Genomic DNA, 20,242 nt, shown 5'->3' on the forward strand with positions numbered 1-20,242 from the left:
AAATGGCTGGGCGCGGTGGCTCACGCCTGTAATCCCAGCACTTTGGGAGGCTGAGGCGGGCGGATCATGAGGTCAGGAGATCGAGACCATCCTGGCTAACACGGTGAAACCCCGTCTCTACTAAAAATACAAAAGATTAGCCGGGCGTGGTGGCGGGCGTCTGTAGTCCCAGCTACTCGGGAGGCTGAGGCAGGAGAATGGCATGAACCTGGGAGGCAGAGCTTGCAGCGAGCCGAGATCGCGCCACTGCACTCCAGCCTGGGCGACAGAATGAGACTCCTCTCCAAAAAAAAAAAAGAGAGAAAAATGAGAAACAGACTTCTTTCTGGGATATGTTCAAAAATGTTATTCAAGGCTGGGTGCGGTGGCTCACGCCTGTAATCCCAATGCTTTGGAAGGTCGAGGCAGGTGGATCACTTGAGGCCAGCTGTTCAAGACCAGCCTAGGCAACATGGTGAAACCAGGTCTCTACTAAAAATACGAAAATTAGCCAGGTGTGGTGGTACATGCCTGTAATCCCAGCTACTTGGGAGGCTGAAATGGGAGGATCGCTTGAGCCCAGGAGGCCAAGGTTGCAGTGAGCCAAGATCCCACCACTGCACTCCAGCCTGAGTGACACAGTAAGACCCTGTCTTAAAAAAAAAAAAAAAAAAAAAAAAAAGGTTATTCAAGATGAGGCCTCCCTGTTTAGTTCCATCTGTTCTGTAGTGGTCCACGATACAGTGGTGAATTTAAGTTTTATTCAAAAGGCACATGTATTGTTTGAATCCTGAATCAGAGGCAGGGCCATGTATCTGCCCCCCATGAACACAACTTCCCTGGGGCCGGGCCAGAAGAGAGATGCTTCGTTACAATGATGGTCCAAAAAAAAAGGAGAAAAAAGCACCCACAAAAAAAAAAGTTTCCAGAAGCTACACTACCCATACAGAGGAAGATGCAGTTCTTTGCAAAAGCAATCTATCAAGATGGTAATGAGGCATTTTCTAAGATTTTCACATGTTCATTAAGTAAAATAATTGCTGCATGTTATATACTAAACCATCTTTGTCCATTTAAATAGACATCATGAATTAACTGGACAGTAACATGGTTTGTCAAACTTATAAACAAGTGAATATATGAAATATTTTATCTCTGTTTTCTTTGAATTCGACTTGCAAATAAAATGACTTTAAAAGAATTTACTAATATACCGTGTGCTGCCAAAAGAGGGCAGCACAGATGCTATAAATCAATATTTTAAAAAATCCTGCATCTTTCCTACTCCATGTAAAATGCACCTAATTTCCATGTGCCTTATTTTTGGAAATGTAGTACGAGAAATACTATAGGGGAAAATCAGATTGAATTTAAATGCATCATAAAATTTTCCTAGGAGAGCCCTTTTCTAAAAGCTGCCAGAGAAGAGAGTCATTTAGTGTAAAACTGCCCCCACATCAAGTTTCCCAAAATGCAGACGGTTTTACAATGTTAGGAGTATAATTAGTGTAATTATCACCTTACCCAACCCCACCACATCAAAGAATATGGAAATATAAGATGTATTTTCTAGGCTTGTCTGACCAAGACAGAAGCCAATAGCCATGTGCAATCCTGGGTATTTGAAATGTAGCTTGTCTACCAAGGAACTGATGTCATTATCTAATCCTACTTTAATTAATTTAATCTAATTGAAAAACTGACACTCAGTGTAGTTACCAAAAATCTTTCTGAGTATTTTTCAGCAGCTTGGGCGTGTGAATTTACTTTTTATGACTGTTGATTTTATGAATGTAAATTAAAGATCCATTGGGAACTAAGCTATGAGGACGCTGAGGCATAAGAACCATACAACGGACTTCAAGGACTTGGAAAGGGTGGGAGGTGGGTGAGAGATAAAAGACTACATACTGGGACCGGGTGTGGTGGTTTACACCTGTAATCCTAGCACTTTGGGATGGCGAGGCGGGCGGACCACAAGGTCAGGAGATTGAGACCATCCTGGCTAACACAGTGAAACCCCGTCTCTACTAAAAATACAAAAAATTAGCCAGGTGTGGTGGCGGGCGCCTGTAGTCCCAGCTACTTCAGAGGCTGAGGCAGGAGGATGGCGTGAACTCGGGAGGTGGAGCTTGCAGTGAGCTGAGATCGTGCCACTATACTCCAGCCTGGGAGACAGAGCCAGACTCCCTCTCAAAAAAAAAAAAAAAAAAAAAGTTAGCCAGGTGTGGTGGCGGGCACCTGTAATCCCAGCTACTTGGGAGGCTGAGGCAGGAGAATCACTTGAATCTGGGCGGTGGAGGTTGCAGTGAGCCGAGATTGTGCCACTGCACTCCAGCCTGGATGACAGAGCCAGACTTCGTCTCAAAAAAAACAAAAAAACAAACAAAAAAAGATAACTGTTTTCTCCTCAATGGAGTATGTGTGTGTACGGAAACATATCTATATATAATTGTTCCAGGCTGAAATGTGTCCCTTAAACCTTATATGCTGCAGTCCTAACCCCCAGAACTTCAGAATGTGACTATATGGGAAAGGGCATCTTTAAAGAGATCATTAAGGTAAAACGAGGTCACTAGGGTGGGTCCTGATCCAAGAGGACTGGTGTCCTCATAAGAAGAGGAGATGAGGATACAGACATGCAGAGAGGGACAATCCTGTGAGGACACAGGGAGAAGACAGCATCTCCAAGCCAAGGAGAGAGGCTTCAGGAGGAACCAGCCCCGCCCACACCTGGATCTCAGAGCTTAGCCTCCATGACAGTGACAGGAAAAGGTCTATTCTTAAAAATGCCCAGTGTGTGGTCTTTTGTCACGACAGACTGGTTAAATGAATCTAATCATGGAAAAAAAATACATATACATGTATTATAAGCTGAATGTGTGTGCCCCCCCCTCCCAAATTCCTATGTTGAAATCATCATCCCCAAAGTGATAGGATTAGGAGGTGGGGCCTTTGGGAGGTGATGAGGTCACGAAGGTGGAGTCTCATGAATGGGATGAGTGCCCTTACAAAAGGGGCCCCAGAGAGCCCCCTCGCCCCTTCCACCATGTGAGGACACAGCGAGAAGGCACCGTCTACGAACCAGGAAGCTGGTTCCCTCCAGGTACAGAATCTGTCGCACCTTGATCTCAGACTTCCAGCCTCCAGAGCTGTGAGCCATGAATGTCTGCTGTTGAGGCTGCCCAGTCTATGAGTGTGTGTTAGTGCAGCCCGCACTGGCTGAGACAACATGTGATGGTCCGTTTCATGTGTTGATGGGCCGTGGGGTGCCCAGATGTTTGTTCAAACATTGTTTTGGGGTGTGTCTGTGAGTGTGTTTCCAGAAAAGAAACACATATATCATACATATGATATAGGTATACTATATATAATATACTATATACTATATATACTATATAGTATATTATATATAGTATGTGTAATATATAATATGTATAATATATACTATATAGAGTATAGTGATATGTATGATATAGTATGATATAGGTATGCTATGTAATATATAATATATAGTATACCTATATGATACTATATCATAGTCATAGTATACTATATAATATATAATATACATATATAATACTATATCACATGTACATAAAATATACTACACATTATATAAAATAATATAGTATTAGATCTATTTCTATTTAATATACATATATAGTGGAAATATATATATATATATATAATAGAAATATAGATACCAGAAAAAAATAACTGCACGTGTGTGTGAGCAGGTGTGTGTGGAATATTCAATGTGGTGGGTTTTTTTTGAGACAGGATCTTGCTCTTTCACCCAGGCTGGAGTGCAGTGGTGTGATCACAGCTCACTGCAGCCTCAACTTCCGGGGCTCAAATGATCCTCCAACCTCAGCCTCCCAAGTAGCTGGGACTACAGGGATCCACCATCATAATCAACTTTTTTTTTAAATATATATATCTCTGTAGAGACGGGGTCTCACTAGGTTGTCCAGAGTGGTCTCAAACTCCTGGGCTCAAATGATTCTCCCACCTCGGCACCCCAAAGTGCTGGGATTACAGGTGTGAGCCACAGCACCTGGCATTTAATTGTAAAAGATATTGTATCCTATTCGGTGCACATCTATTTTACAGTCAGGGCAATTCAAACTTGGATATGACTCATTTCCTCATCATTTCGGATCAATAGTGGAAATGTGGTGTTCTGATTTCCTCCACGGTGCCAGTGAGGCAGACTGACTTCCTGCCCACCGGCTCTTTGCCAGCAATGGCAGCCCACCTAAAACGAGCTGTGGGTCAACCTGGCTCTCTCATCCCTGGTTGCAAGTGTCTCCCACACATGAGAGTTAAACTCTGGTTCCCAATCTTTCCCTGCCTGACCCACAACTACCGCCACCTTTCTCATTGCCAAGCAGCATAGATCCCATCGGAGTTCACGTTCCTCTTACCTGTCTACCAGCTTCTTGGCGAACCCGAAGTCCGTGAGTTTGATGTGGCCATCCCTATCCAGCAGGATGTTCTCCGGCTTCAAATCCCTGTAGACGATCTCCTTGGAGTGCAGGTACTCGATGGCACAGATGATCTCCGCAGAGTAGAAGAGCCCCGTGGTGCTGGAGAAACGCCCCCGGTTGCGCAGGTAGCTGAAGAGCTCGCCACCCGGCACGTACTCCATGAGCATGTAGAGGAAGCGCTCGTCATGCCACGTCCAGAACCTGCGGGGACAGACAGCACATGCTCAGGGCCCCGCCAGGGCAGGGCAGGGGGTACGCCATCAGCTAGGTGTCAGCACACGCTCAGGGCCCCGCCAGGGCAGGGCAGGGCAGGGCAGGGCAGCGGGGACACCGTCAGCTAGGTGTCAGCACACGCTCAGGGCCCCACCAGGGCAGGGCAGGGGGTACGCCGTCAGCTAGGTGTTGGGGTACAGATGCAGCTAGATGCCAAAATAGACAGACAGTAATAGCTGGGGACAGATGTCGGGACATGGAGCACACAGATATCAGCACATGGGTAAAGACGGATGTTAATATATGGATACAGATAGTTGTTCGAATGCACATACACACAGACGTTACGATGTGCTTAGAGACAGATGTTAGGATATGGGCGTACATCGGGGCTGATACATGGGTGTAAACAGTGTTACCATATGGTATTAAATATGGATATAGATATATGTTAGCATATAGGTGTAGAAAGATGTTAACATGTAGTTATAGATAGATGTTAGGATATGGGTGTAGACAGATATTACAATATGGATATAGATAAGTGTTGGAACACAGGTGTAGACAGATGTTAATATGTAGGTATAGAGAGATGTTAGGATACGGGTGTAGATGGATGTAGACAGGTATTAATATATGGGTGTAGATGGATGTAGACAGGTGTTAGTATATGGGTGCAGATGGATATTAGATTATGGGTGTAGACAAGTGTTAATGTATGGGCGTAGACAAATAAAATACAGATAGATAAATGTTGGAATATAGGTGTAGACAGATGTTAATATGTAGGTACAGATGTTAGGATATGGATGTAGGCAGGCATTAGAATATGGATAGAGATCAATGTTACAATATAGGTGAAGACAGATGATATCTATACGTATAGATGTTATAATATGGGTGTAGATGGATGTCAGGATACGGGTGTAGACAGAGGTTAATATATGGACATAAATGTTAGAATACGGGCGTAGAGAGATGTTAACATATAGGAAGAGACAGATGTTACAATATGGGTGTAGATGGATAGTAGGATATGGGTGTAGAGAGATGTTAATATACACGTAAAGACAGATGTTAGAATATGAACGTAGATAAATATTAACAGAGGTATAGAGAGATGTTAGGATATGGGTGTAGACGTGTAGACCGGTGTTGCTCTGTGGGTGCAGACAGATATTAGGATATGGGTGGAGGTAGATGTTAATATGTAGCTGTAGATAGATGCTCATATATGTGATAGATGCTAAGGTGTGAATACAGACAGATGTTAGGATATGCGTGTGTATAGATGTGACTCTATAGGTATAGACAGGTGCTGAGGTCTGCATATAGAAAGGTGTAATTCATCAGTATAGGTACATGCTATGACGTGTGTAGATGTTAAGAGGTGTATAATCAGATACTGGGATAAGCATATAGATGGATATTAAAGTACAAGTTCCATAGATGTTACATAGATGTTGTCTTAGTCCATTCCGGCTGCTATCACAAAAATACCATATACTAAGGGGCCTTACAAATAAGAAAAATGTATTCCCCTCAGTTCTGGAGGCTGGAAGTCTGAGGTCGGGGTGCCTGCTGATGAACTGCGTGGTAAGGGCCCATTCCTGAGGGAAGGGCCCTTCTCGCTGTGTCCTCCCATGGACCAAGGGGAAACAGGCTCCCTCAGGCCCCTTCACCGAGGGCACTGGTCCTGTTCAGCGGCTTCACCGTCACGATCTAATCGCTTTCCCCAAAGCTCCACCTTTTAATTCCATACTTTTGGGGGTTACTGTCTCAATATATGAATTTGGAAGGGACGTATTCAGACAACAGCAGATGTTAAGATATGTGTATCCTGGGACATGGGTAAAAGGTCTCATTGTCTTGGGATGAATGAATAGTAAATATCATGGTCTCATAATAAACCAGCCAACAGTATGCTATGGGCTGAACTGTGTCCTCCCAATATCCACATGTTGAAGTCCAAACCCTCAGGGCCTCAGAATGTGACTGTATTTGGAGACAGGGCATGTAAACAGGTGATTACGGTAAAATATGGTCACTAGAATGGGCCCTATTCCAACAGGACCGGAGTCCTAAGAAGAGGAGATGAGGACACAGGCACACACAGAGGGACGACCACGTGAGGACACAGGGAGAAGACGGCGTCTACAAGCCAAGGAGAGACGGCTCAGGAGGCACCAGCCCTGTTAACACGTTCTTCTCAAAATTCTAGCCTCAAGAATTATAAAACAATAAATCAGTGTTGTTTAATCCACACCATCTATGCTACTTTGTTATGGCAGCACTAACTAACTAACCTACAACACACACATCTTCAGAGATCACACCTGATTCAGTAACCTGGAACTATCATTAAGCCTGAGAATTAACAATAAACTAGCAGACTGCATCCCAAACCTGCTAGGAAAAGGTAGCCCTTTTAAAAAGCCCCAGATGAAGTATTTGGAAGCACTTGCTTGTGGGAGCTTGCCTGAGGTGCTTCTCCTTACAAAGGTGTTGATTAATGGAAGAAAACGCAGCAATGAGAGACTGAGGAAGGTGGGGGTAGGGATGAAAGAAGGAACAGAAGATACTGAGGTGCGTCTGTGCATTCAACATCTCAGCACAAGTTACAAATACAGTTTGGAGAGATACGCACTGATAATGAAAGAACGTTTTCACCTAAAGATGGGACGGGTGGGGTATGAGGCAAGATTTCGAACTAAGGGCTTTGGGATTTTTGTTTGTTTGTTTTCCTGACAGAGTTTTGCTCTTGTTGCCCAGGCTGGAGTGCAACGGTGCAATCTCGGCTCACTGCAACCTCTGCCTCCTGGGTGCAAGTGATTCTCCCGCCTCAGCCTCCCAAGCAGTTGGGATTATAGGCGCCCACCACCACGCCCAGCTAATTTTTGTATTTTTAGTAGAGATGGGGCTTCACCATGTTGGCCAGGCTGGTCTCGAACTCCTGACCTCAGGCGATCCGCCCGCCTCGGCCTCCAAAAGTGCTGGGATTACAGGCATGAGCCACCGTGCCCGGTCTGTTTGTTTTTGAAACTGGTTCTTATTCTGTCTGCCAGGCTGGAGTGCAGTGGTGCAGTCAAGGCTCATGTAGCCTCAACTTCCTGGGCTGGAGCAATCCTCCCACCTCAGCCTCCCAAGTAGCTAGGACTACAGGTGCATGCCACCATGCCTGGCTAATTTTTATTACTGTTATTTGTAGAGACAGGGTCTCACTGTGTTGCCCAGGCTGGTCTTGAACTCCAGGGCTCCAGCAATCCTCCCGCCTCGTCCTCCCAAAGTGCTGGGATTACAAACGTCAGCCACTGTACCTGACCTGGGCTTTGTTTTTGGAGAGGACTCAGAAGACACCAGCATGCCCGTGTTCCCATGAGCAAATGGGCCTTCACCAGTAGAAGACACCCAGTAGAATCAGGAGCATAAAGGTCTTCAACCATGACCAGGACCCGTGCCAGTTTGTCTCATCTGATCATGATGCTATCACAGATGCTCCCCCGCAAGCTCATTCCAATGAGCTGCACCCTGCTGGTGTACAAAGAAAACAAAACGAGGCCCAGGAAACCTTCCCTGAGGACAGGGAAGGATGCTCCACATGGACCGGATGGTCTTGTCTGCTAGCACAGGCCATTCCACCAAAACAATGTAGAATGAAGGCAAGGACGTGGGAGACAGCTTGCAATGACACAGAGATTAATGCTAAGACAAATTATAGGCTGGGCACGGCGGCTCAATGCCTGTCATTGCAGCACTTTGGGAAGCCGAGGCAGGAGGATCACCTGAGGCCAGGTGTTTGAAAGCAGCATGAGCAACACAGCAAGATCCCGTCTCTACAATAAAAGAATCAGCCAGGCATGGTGGCGTCCCAGCAATTCGGGAGGCTGAGGTGGGAAGATCATTTGAGCCCAGGAATTGGAGGCTGCAGTGAGCTATGATCACAACATCACTATACTCCAACCTGGGTGACAGAGCAAGACCCCATTTCTAAAAGGAAAAAAAAAAAATAGACACGTTACTGTGAATTTTAAATGAACATTTATTTGACTAATCACAATGTTTTTATGTATTAGCAAAAATATGGGCCTCTTATAAAAAAGGCTCTTACCTAATGCACTTTTACATTTGCAGATTCTGCAATGATGCTGAAGTTGGGGGACTAATGACCCACAAATACAGGTTGCAGGAATGCCTTCCTCTCTCCACCTTGCTGCTGGATTCCTGCCCCTTAGCAGCTGGGTGGCTGAAGGGAGCTCAGGAAGCTCAGGGTTAGAAATTTCTTTTGTTTTTTTTCCTTCAGTTACTGAAGCCTGTGCACCTGTGTCCCACCTCTCCATTCACTTCTTACAGCTCAGCAAGTTCAAAATGTGTGGTCTTGAGGCATAAAGGGAAGCAGGGAGAGTATATGAGGAAGAAGAAGTATTTTGTTGGAGTGGTGTTTTTTTGTTTTTTTTGTTTTTTTTTTTTGAGACAGTCTTGCTCTGTCGCCCAGGCTTGGAGTGCAATGGCACGATCTTGGCTCACTGCAACCTCCGCCTCCCGAGTTCAAGTGATTCTCCCGCCTCAGCCTCCCGAGTAGCTGGGATTACAGGCGCATGCCACCATGACTGCCTACTTTTGGTATGTAGTGGCTGTTTTCCAGAGCAATCTGTTGGAGTTCTAAAAGACCCACCACATACCCACATTCCTTCCATCTTATCGCTGACATCTCGAGTCATTTTCTCCTAGCTAAATGCCCTATTTTTCTGCTTTGCACCATTATTGATTGGGCAAGAGTGTTCCTCTCAGTAATATTTCGTGATTAAGTGCATGGTATCTCAAATGCATGACAGTCAAACTGTACTTTTGTGGATAAGCTTAGAAGACAACCATGATTTCACTGTTCTGGTGGGGAAATATTTTCCAAGGTCCAAATACTATCGTACTAGTGAACTTTTACAATCAAATTCTGTGTCAGCTGGTGACTTTCTAAATTTCTTCAGGGCGCAAGGTGGAAGGAAAATTTAACTACAACTGAACAGCCAAGGTGTGATACTGAACATTTGGGGGTAACACTGAGCTCTTGAAAATACCATAAATGGTCAAAGCAATAGCAAGACCACTGTCTACAACTGTTAATTTGGTTGAAGAGAATATACGTGACTCTATTTCCCTATGGCTGAAATATGTAAGAAAAGATGGATGCACGCCTACACACACACACACACACACACACACACACACTCTCTCTCTCTCTCTCTCTCTGTCTCTATCAGTTAGTTTGCAACACATTCTTTGGATATATCCTGTATCCTCCCCCATCTACCCCACTCTGGGATAATAATCTGCACACATCCTCTTAAGAATAATGCATCACCTTGTCACAATGTAGCAGCAGGTCACCCTTCAGGAGCATCAGAGATAATTAACCGTGGTGGGAGATTAGAAGGATTTGGGTAGGTTAGAAGCAAGGAATGAAAGAACTTTGAGGATTACACAGGCATGTAGAATATGCAAGCCCTGACAATACAAAGATCTCAGGTTCGGTCACCTGGCTTGCAGGGGAAGTTGCAATTTCAACCATGGGTAGGATGATCTGTAGAGGAAGAGAGTTAGGGCTTTGCATCAAATGAGAAGAGGAGGGAAGGGAAGAGGAAAGGAGGGGAGGGGAGAAGAGGTGGGGTGAGGAGGAGGGAAAGCAGGGGAGAAAAAGTTACTGCGTGAGTAGGGAAAACTACTGAGATGTGTAAGGTTGTGTGAAAATACATCTGTTCCACAAGTGTCTCAGTAAAATCAACATCAACAAACCACAAGGCTTAATAAAGTCACCTAATCAGTATATATGAAATGGACACATCATTTTTACCTATACACTAATGCGGGATCACCCTTCAGCATCTTTAAGAAGTAACAGTTTACAAAGAGAGTTAGCAAGTAAAAACATATTCCTTTAAGAAAAAGAAAAATCTAGATAACTGGGATTCTCTTGCCCTTCCCCAAATCAATAAGATTAAGTAAATATTATAAGAAAAAAGAAGTTCTCTGACACATCCTTCCTTCAAATCTTTTAGCAGTAAGACTTTGCAGGCGAGTGTGGTGGCTCACACCTGTAATCCCAGCACTTTGGGAGACTGAGGCAGGAGGATCACTTGAGACCAAGAGTTTGAGACTAGCCTGGGCAAAATAGGGAGACTCTGTCTCTGCAAAAAATAAAAAGATTAGCCAGGTGTGGTTGTGCAGGCCTGTAGTCCCAGGCACTTAAGAGGCTGAGGCAGGAGGACAGCCTGAGCCCAGGAGTTGAAGCTATGACTGAACCTCTGCACTCCAGCCTCAGTGACAGAGCCAGACCCTATCTGGAAAAAAAAAAAAAAAGACTTTGCTTATGTGGACAGAATTTGTACAGAGCTGGGTATCACTAAAGATAAGGAACAAAATGTTGAAAGAAATACTGACTTTACTATCTCCAAAAACCATTTACAAAACTTAAGTCATCGTGTGCAGGGGCTGTGGGATAGGACGAGTTTAGTGACCACAGGTGATTTCAAATCTGAGTTTAGAAAATTAGAAACCAATGCATCGGTTCAATGATTCCAGTTAACTGCTGGACTCTGCCCCTGACATCAAGTCTATAAAAGTTCAAAAGCAATAGAAGATAAGAGGGTTTATCACAACGGATATGAGAAGCATGTTCAAGATCTAACACTTACTGTACGTACTAGCATCAGGAATCAATGAATTCGTCAACACGTTAATCAGTAACTCACCAGCCACATTCTTTATTGGTTTCCAGATGTTTTGGACAAGGGCCCCTTATGTGCCAAGTATCTGGAACGGCAGATCTTGTGACTGTCATGAGCTTTGCAGGCTTGATGGGGAACAGACATTACATAGTAAACTTGGAAGGATGGCTGGAGGGGGTCTTGCAAGACCAGGTAGAAGGTGGGGACAGGGAGGCAGGGGGCATCTCTGTCCCCACAGCTGAAGGCCAAAGGAAGATTGGGGAGGGACATAAAAGAAAGCTGGAGGCCAGGTGCGGTGGCTCACGTCTGTAATTCCGGCACTTTGCGGGGCCAAGGTGGCAGATCGCTTGAGCCCAGGAGCTCAAGACCAGCCTAGGCAACAAAGCAAGATCACGTCTCTACAAAAAATTTAAAATTAGGGCCGGGCACGGTGGCTCATGCCTGTAATCCCAGCACTTTGGGAGGCCGAGGTAGGTGGATCACGAGGTCAGGAGATCGAGACCATCCTGGCTAACATGGTGAAACCCTGTCTCTACTAAAAATACAAAGTATTAGCCGGGTGTGGTGGTGGGCGCCTGTAGTCCCAGCTACTTGGGAGGCTGAGGCAGGAGAATGGCATGAACCTGGGAGGCGGAGCTTGCAGTGAGCCGAGATCACACCACTACACTCCAGCCTGGGGGACAGAGCGAGACTCCGTCTCCAAAAAAAAAAAAAAAAAAAATTAAAAATTAGGTGGGTATGGTGATGTGCACCTGTACTCCTATCTACTTGAGAGACAGAGGTAGCAGAATCACTTGTGCCCAGGAGTTCAAGATCAGCCTGGGCAACACAGCAAGACCCCCAAAATTTAAAAATTAGCCAGGCTTGGTGGTGCAGGCCTATAGTCCCAGCTACCTGGGAGGCTGAGGTGGGAGGATAACTTGGGCCCAGGAGAATGAGGCTGCAGTGAACTATGATGGCACCACTGCACTCCATCTTGGGCAACAGAGAAAGGTCCTGTCTTAAAAAAAAAAAAAAATTAGAGATGGGGTCTCACTAAGATGCCCAGGTTGGTCTCAAACTCCTGGCCTCAAGCAATCCTCTCACCTCAGCCTCTGACAGTGCTGAGATTACAGGCATGAGCCACTACGCCCTGCCTATTTTTACATCAGAAAGGTTTGGGCTGATACAGCAGGAAGGGGTGAGTTCAGCAGAGATCGGAGATCAATGGAGAGAAGGGGAGGGAATCTAGATAAGCTATGGCGGCTTCTGTGAAGACATCATTGATGTGGATGGGCTCTGGAGATGTGTTTTAGAATTGGAAAGGGGCAAGGCATGGTGGTGTGCACCTATAATCCTAGCTACTTAGGAGGCTGAGGCAGGAGAATCACTTGAAATTACGAGTTTGAGACCAGCCTGAGCAACACAGTGAGATCCTGTCCCTACCAAAAAAAAAAAAAAAAAAAAAAAAAATTCAATTAGCTGGACATAGTGGTGCGCACTTGTGGTCCCAGCTACTTGGGAGGCTGAGGTGGGAGGATCTCTTGAGCCCAGGACGTCAAGGATGCAGTGAGCCATGATTGCACCATTGCACTCCAGTCTGGATGAGACAGCAAGACCACATCTCTTAAAAAAAAAAAAAAACTTAAAAGGGCAGGACTCAGGATTACAGTGAATGCAGAGTCAAAGAAAAGGAATAAAAAATGGTTCCTGGGTGAGCCCCAAGAGCTGGAAGGACCACTTATGAAATGGGGAAGTGCAAATGAGGAACTGATTAGGGCTGAGGGGCAAGGAGGAAGAGCAGGAACTCATTTTTGGTGAGAGGCATCTGAGCAGAAGGCTCAGAGAGTGCTCAAGTGGGCGCACACGTGTAGCTTGGCAGGCTGAAGGCATGGGCTGGCAGCAGCGCTTGGGAATCTTGAGACCAGCAAGACAGCGAATGCAAATACAGAGCAAGAGGAATGAGAGGGCAGAGGGGCTCCTGTTTCCCACTGTGGGGTCCAAGGAAACGTCACCAGGAAGTGCATGCCCACAGGCACACAGCCTTGCACCTAGGGTCACATCCACCCTCCTATCCTCTGCAAGTCTGCTTTGCACAGCTGAGCTCCTCTCGAGGAGAAGTGAGGTCACCTCCCCTGCTGCGTGCACTGGAAGACCTCCTCCGCACCAGCAGCGCATCCGTGGCCCCTTTCCTCCACTTCCACACCAACATCTGTTGTTTTCTTACTTTTTTGTTTTTTTGCCTAGATAGGGTCTCACTCTGTTGTTGCACAGGCTCCTGGAGTGCAGTGGTGCAACCATAGATCACTGCAACCTTCAACTCCTGAGCTCAAGAAAGTCTCCCACCTCAGCCTCCTGAAGAACTGTGACTATAGGCATGCAGTACCATCCCTCACTATTTCTTCGAGTTTTTGTAGAAACAGGGTCTCCCTATATTGCCCAGGCTGGTCTAAAACTCCTAGGCTCAAGCGATCCTCCTGCCTGGGTCTCTCAAAGTGCTGGGATTATAGGCGTGGGCCACCATGCCTGGATTTTTTTTGAGTTCTTATAACAGCCATTCCAATAGATGACTGGATAAAGAAAATTTAGTACATAAAAGCCACAGAAAATGTAGTATATTGACACTGCCATAAAAAATAAAATCATGTCTTTTGCAACGACAGGGATGGAACTGGAAACCACTATCCTAAGTAAAATAACTGAGACACAGAAAGTCAAATACCGCATAGTCTCACTCAAAAGTGGGAGCTCAACAGTGGGTCCACATGGACACAGAAATGGAAATAACAGATACGGGGACTCCCAAAAGGGGAAGGCTAGGAAGGGGTTGAGGGCTGAGAAACTACCTATCGGGTACAATGTTCACTATTCGGGTAAGGGGTACACTAGAAGCCCAAAGCTCACCATAACATGATACATCCATGTACCAAACCTCCACGTGTATCCCTGAATGTCTAAAAATTAACAACACAATAATAATACAACTTCTCCTCCTCAAAATACCCCAGAGGGATCTCCAAGAAAACAAGAGACAAAAATGATGCCTACTCTAGTGGCATCAGGCCAAAACTGCATGGGGCGCACGCGCGTGTGTGTGCATGCATATATGTGTGCATGCATGTGTGTGTGCACGTGCACATGTGTGTGCTTGTGTGTGTGCGTGCTTGTGTGTGTGCATTTGTGTGAGGGGGCTTTTTTAACACAAAGAAAAGTACAGAAGGATCCATACCAGGCTGTGAAATACTTACCTGGCAATGAGGGAGGGTGAGTGGAAGAAAGGAAAACTTGAGGCAAGCCTCAAAAAAAAAATACATAACTAAAAACACCGCACAGGCGCCCTGTATCAGTGGGAAAGGCATCTAATTATAATACTAAAAATGTATTCGAGGGGCCAGGCATGGTGGCTCACGCCTGTAATCCCAGCACTTTGGGAGGCCCAGGCGGGTAGATCACCTGAGGTCAGGAATTCCAGATCAGCCCAGTCAACAAGGTGAGAACCCATATTTACTAAAAATACAAAATTAGCTGGGGGTGGTGGTGCATGCCTGTAATCCCAGCTACTCAGGAGGCTGAGGTGGAAGAATCGCTTGAACCCAGGAGGCAGAGGTTGCAGTGACCCAAGATCACACCACTGCACTCCAGCCGGGGTGACAGAGCAAGACTCCATCTCAAAAAAATAATAATAATAAATTAAAACAATGTATTCAAGCAGCTGAAAGCAGGCACTGGAACAGATATTTGCGAAACCTTGTTCATAGCAGCATTATTCACTACAGCCAAGAGGTGGAAGGCACCCCAGTGTCCATGCATGAATGAATGGATGAACACAACACGCTGTATCCTCTATACGATGGAATATTACTCAGGCTTAGAAAGGAGGGAAATTCCTTTCTACAGGACGGGGGAATCTGAAGGATATTACAGTAACTGAAAGAAGCCAGTCACAAAAGGACAAATGCTGTATGATTCTGCCTACATAAGGTTCCTAGAATCACCAAATTCATAGAGCAGACAGTACGAGGGAGGTTGCCAGGGCAGGGCTGGAGGGAGGGGCAATAGGGCGTGTTTCATGAGGACAGAGTTTCAGTTGGGGAAGATGAAAAGGAGTTTTGGAGATGGATGGGGATGGGGATGGGGATGGGGTGGCGGTTGCACAGAAACATGAATGTGCTCCATGCCACTAAACTGTGTTTTGTTTTTTTTTTGTTTTTTGGTTTTTTTTTGAGACAGAGTCTTACTCTGTTGCCCAGGATAGAGTGCAGCGACACAATCTCAGCTCACTGCAATCTCCACCTCCCGGGTTGAAGTGATCCTCCGGCTTCAGCCTCCCGAGTAATGAACTGTACATTTTTTTTTTTTTTTTTTGAGATGGAGTCTCGCTCTGTTACCCAGGCTGGAGTGCAGTGGCGCAATCTTGGCTCACTGCAAACTCCGCCTCCCGGGTTCATGCCATTCTCCTGCCTCAGCCTCCCAAGTAGCTGAGGACTACAGGCACCCGCCACCATGCCCAGCTAATTTTTTTGTATTTTCAGTAGAGACGGGGTTTCACCGTGTTAGCCAGGATGGTCTCGATCTCCTGACCTCGTGATCCGCCCGCCTCGGCCTCCCAAAGTGCTGGGATTACAGGCGTGAGCCACCGTGCCCAGCCGTGAACTGTACATTTTAAAAATGGTTAAAATGAGGCCGGGCATGGACGCTCATGCCTGTAATCTCAGCACTTTGAGAGGCCAAGGCAGGAGGATTAAGTGAGGTCGGGAGTTTGAGAACAGCCTGGGCAACAAAGCAAGATCACATGTTTGCCAAAAATTAAAATATTAACTGGGCATGGTAGCATGTGCCTATAGTCCCAGCTCAACTTGACAGCCTGAGGTAAGAGGACTGCTTGAGCCTGGTAGTTGGAGATCAGCCTGTGCAACACAGCAAGACCCTGTCTCTACCAAAAATTAAAAAATTAGCCAGGCGCGGTAGTGCGCACCTGTAGTCCCAGCTACTTGGGAGGCTGAGGCAGGAGAATCACCTGAGCCCAGGAGGTTGAGGCTGCAGTGGGCCATGACTGCACCAGTACACTGCAGCCTGGGCAACAGAGCAAGACCTCATTTATTTAAAAAAAAAAAAAAAAAAAAGGAAGTTAAAATAGTAAACTGTTATGTGATATGTTAACAAAATAAAAAAATTAAATTTTAAAGAATGTTTTCCAGCATAGAGAGCAATCTATGAATCTATGAATGGGGGGAACTCAACATGAAGAAAGAGTCAATGTCGTCAACAACGACTGAGACAAGGGAGGTTTCCAAGTCCCCTCCCCCTCCTCTCCACTGACCTCAGCTGAGCAGCTCTGTCCTCATCTTTAGCTGACAGCAGCACTTTTCCATCCGCGAAGCTGATCCGCTGTCTTTTATTTGCAGGGTCTGCGGGGATGGCTTCTCCTCTAAGGGATTTTTTTGCTTTTGTTTTTGTTTTTATGAAGAGGCAAATCAGCCTCATTAATTTGGAGACGGCTTAACCGTAGAAGTTGGTCCTCCTCTCTCCAGAGGCTGCCATAAAGCTGGGCTTTTGTGGTGAGAAGAAGAAAATGAGCCATTGTCATCCCATCTCCTCCAACATCTCTCTATGCCACGCGAGGCTCCAGAACGGCTCTACTTTCCTACCTGGCTGCACTGCAACTAGCCCTTAACCAAGGTGACCTAGCAGCCAGCCCTCGGTGGCTCCATCCACCTGTAGCTTCCTCCCTCCAAGGACCCTGCCTCAGGCTCTCTTCTGAGACAGTTGCTGCAGATGTTTTGCCCTCGAAGTTTCCCAAATCGGAATGCACTCTCTCTCCTTGGATTTCCTCACTGTCCAGCAGCCCAAATGCACAGCTGAGCCACAGCCAGTCCTTCCTCATACCCCAGTCCCCATGGCAGTCTCCTACACATCTGAGCTCACTGCATTCCTGTGTCCACCTCCTGGCTGAACTCAGATTTGAGTTTCTCCCCCATGTCCCTCCTGCCCCCGTAGCGACCCATGGCTTCCGTGTCACTCCCTGTCTAGAATGATTTTCCACCACCCACCCCTTTCAGCCAATAAACCCCTACTCCTCCTGCAAAATTCTCCTTAGGTGTCCACTGCATCTTCACCCCCTACCTCTCGCCCTCCAAAGCTGTTAAGGCCCCTTTTCCACGTGTCGCTAGAACTCTTCTCACCCTATGCAGTTCTCCTTAGACCAAGGCACCGGAAGGCTTGGCATCAAACAGAAAACTCTGTCCAGAAGACACTACAATTGCATTCTCTTGCAAGAATTTAAACCTCCCTTTTCATACTTCAGAAAAAGGGAATAAAGGTAAAAAATAATAAAAAAGAAAAATATAGATAATAAAATAAGCCTCCCTTTTGGAAGCATCTGTTTTGCCACAAATACTAAACATGCAATGTATCATTTTTGGACAAAGAAGAGGAAGAGAAGACCCAGGAGCTGCCTGCCTTCACTCTGGTCTCTGTGCTTTGCAGGCAGTGATGACAGAGCAAGAAGCGCTATTTCTAGATTTTTGCTTTTAAAATTCAAATAGAGAGCAAAATAAATAAAGAAAGAAAAGGAGAGAACATGGTGTTCTTCCTGAACTCTCAGGAAAACAAAGGAATGATTTGACTCCTACCCACAACAAGTACCAATGACAATGCGGCCCACACTCAAGTCTGCAGACTTTAAAAAAAGATGTTTCCAAGAGATGCATCCACTCTCCCCGAAGAAGAGGTTCTGGCATGAACTCCTCTCCATGGAGAAACAAGCGGTCATCCAGGAACTACAAGGATGTGGCCCGGAGTGCAGAGACCTCTTGCCTTCCAAGTTCTGTAGAAGAAAGCTGGCTAAGCCCTGCAACCACAGACCAAACCCACTGGCTTGGCTCGGCTGCTGTGCCATAGATAATACGGCACTGGAACCACTGTTTGGCCCATAAGCCAATCAATCATGACAGAAGAGTGGGGCTACAGGCTCAGGGGCTGGGGCAGAAAAGGGAGAAAGGGACTCCACACGCACAGGTAGTTATCTGTCTGTGCATCCGCTACAGTGGGTGTCAACGGGGCTGATTCTGCTCCCCGCAATAAACACTGGACAATGTCTGGAGATATCTTTGGCTGTCACACTGGAGTGGGGGTGCTAGAGGCATCTGGTGGGTGGAGCCCAGAGACACTGCTCAGCACCCTACAGTGCACAGGGCGGTCCCACCACAGAGAATCCTCCAGCCCCAAATGTCAGCAGTGCTGAAGTTGAGAAACTCTACTAATACGTTCCATCATCAGTCTATCAATCAATCACCTATCTATCTCAATATCTATCAACCATCTACCATCTATAGCTACCAGCTATCTATCAATCAGCTATCATCTATAGCTATCATCTATCAATCACTTATCTCAATATCTATCAACCACCTATCGTCTATAGCTATCATCTACCTCAATATCTGTTATCTATCAAATATCTGTCTCAGTGTTGATCTCTATCCATCCATCCATCCATCCATCCATCCATCCATCAACTATCTGTCACAGTGGTTCACAACTGGGGATAACTTTTTGTCCCCCCATAGGGGGAACTTTGCAGTATCTAGAGACATCTTTAGATACTTGTCACAGATGGGATGGGTGCTCTTGGCATCTACTGGGTAGAGTCCAGGGACGCTGCTCAACACCCTACAGTGTACAGGATGCCCCACCACAGAGTCCTCCATGATCCCGCTCTGTGTGTCAGCACTGCTGAGGTTGAGAAACTCTCTTTTAGCATGACAGCTCTGCCTATATGCAATCGGTCATTAATCTATCAATCAATCACCTACCCACCTCAATATCATCTATCATCTATAGCTGTATATATTAGTATCTATTATCTATCAGCTATCTTAATATCATCTATTAGCTGCCCATCATCTATCTAGTCACCTATCAATCACCCATCATTTACACCTATCTTAATATCTATTATCTATCACCTATCCATCTCAACATATACCTACCTGTCGTATCTATCATCTCTCTCTGTCGGTCGTCTGTCTATCACAGTGGTTCACTAGTGGAGAAAACTTTGCCCTCCTTCCCTGAAGGAACACTTGGTTATGTATGGAGACATTTCTGCTTTTCATAACTGAGGTTGCTGCTCCTGGCCCCTGGTGGGTGGAGCCCAGGGACACTCCCCAACACCCTGAAGTGTGCAGGACAGCCCCACCCCAGAGACTCCTCCAGCTGTAAATGTGAGGCACCTCCGCTGAAAGTCCTTCTTTTATACCTTCATCAAGAAGTCCAAGGCCTAAAACTGCCAGTATGGGAAGCAGATGTTGAGCAAGGCAACTTACATTTAGAAGAGAAGCTGCACAGCTGGGAGGATGAAATTCATTCTTCACAGAGGATCTAGGATTCTCCTCTAAGACATGCTCCTCAGCATGCAACGTTGGACACCCTCCAGCATCTTATCCATGGGGCTGGCCAGACCCGGCGTACTCTCTCATGTTATGTACAGGGAATGCCAAGTGTCTGAATGCACTGGATCAACTTTAATCCAGTTCTTAAAGCCACTTGGTCCCTAAAGTGTTAATGCACAGAAAAAGCAAAATGCTATAGCAGGTTATCATAATACTGCAGGGCACTGAAAGATCAATTCTCAGCAAGTCACTAAGGAGGTCTCATGGGCTAAGTTACATCATCCCCTCCAAGTCCACATTGTTTTTCGGATTCTTTTTTGAGACAGGGTCTTGCTCTGTCCCCCAGGCTGAAGTGCAGCGGCACAATCTCGGCTCACTGCAATCTCCGCCTCCCAGGCTCAAGTGATCCCCCCACCTCAGCCTCCTGAGTAGCAGGGACTACAGGCACCCCCACCACACCCAGCTA

The 20,242-nt window shown here is 46.0% G+C and overlaps 1 protein-coding gene across 8 annotated transcripts in view; it reads right to left on the reverse strand.

Annotated features, from left to right (window-relative positions):
• LOC100434648 (cAMP-dependent protein kinase catalytic subunit PRKX) overlaps positions 1-20,242 on the reverse strand; it is a 107,456-nt gene that overhangs the window by 45,777 nt on the left and 41,437 nt on the right. For all 8 annotated transcript variants that reach the window (XR_008517999.2, XR_008518000.2, XM_054544294.2 and 5 more), the window contains exon 3: positions 4,410-4,673. Coding sequence is in view for 6 of the 8 variants with exons in the window: in XM_054544294.2 (XP_054400269.1) it covers positions 4,410-4,673 (264 nt within the window). In the remaining 2 variants the exon portion in view is untranslated. The remainder of the gene's footprint in view (positions 1-4,409; positions 4,674-20,242) is intronic.

The sequence above is a fragment of the Pongo abelii genome, chromosome X, assembly GCF_028885655.2.
Source record: "Pongo abelii isolate AG06213 chromosome X, NHGRI_mPonAbe1-v2.0_pri, whole genome shotgun sequence".
Classification (NCBI taxonomy): domain Eukaryota; kingdom Metazoa; phylum Chordata; class Mammalia; order Primates; family Hominidae; genus Pongo; species Pongo abelii.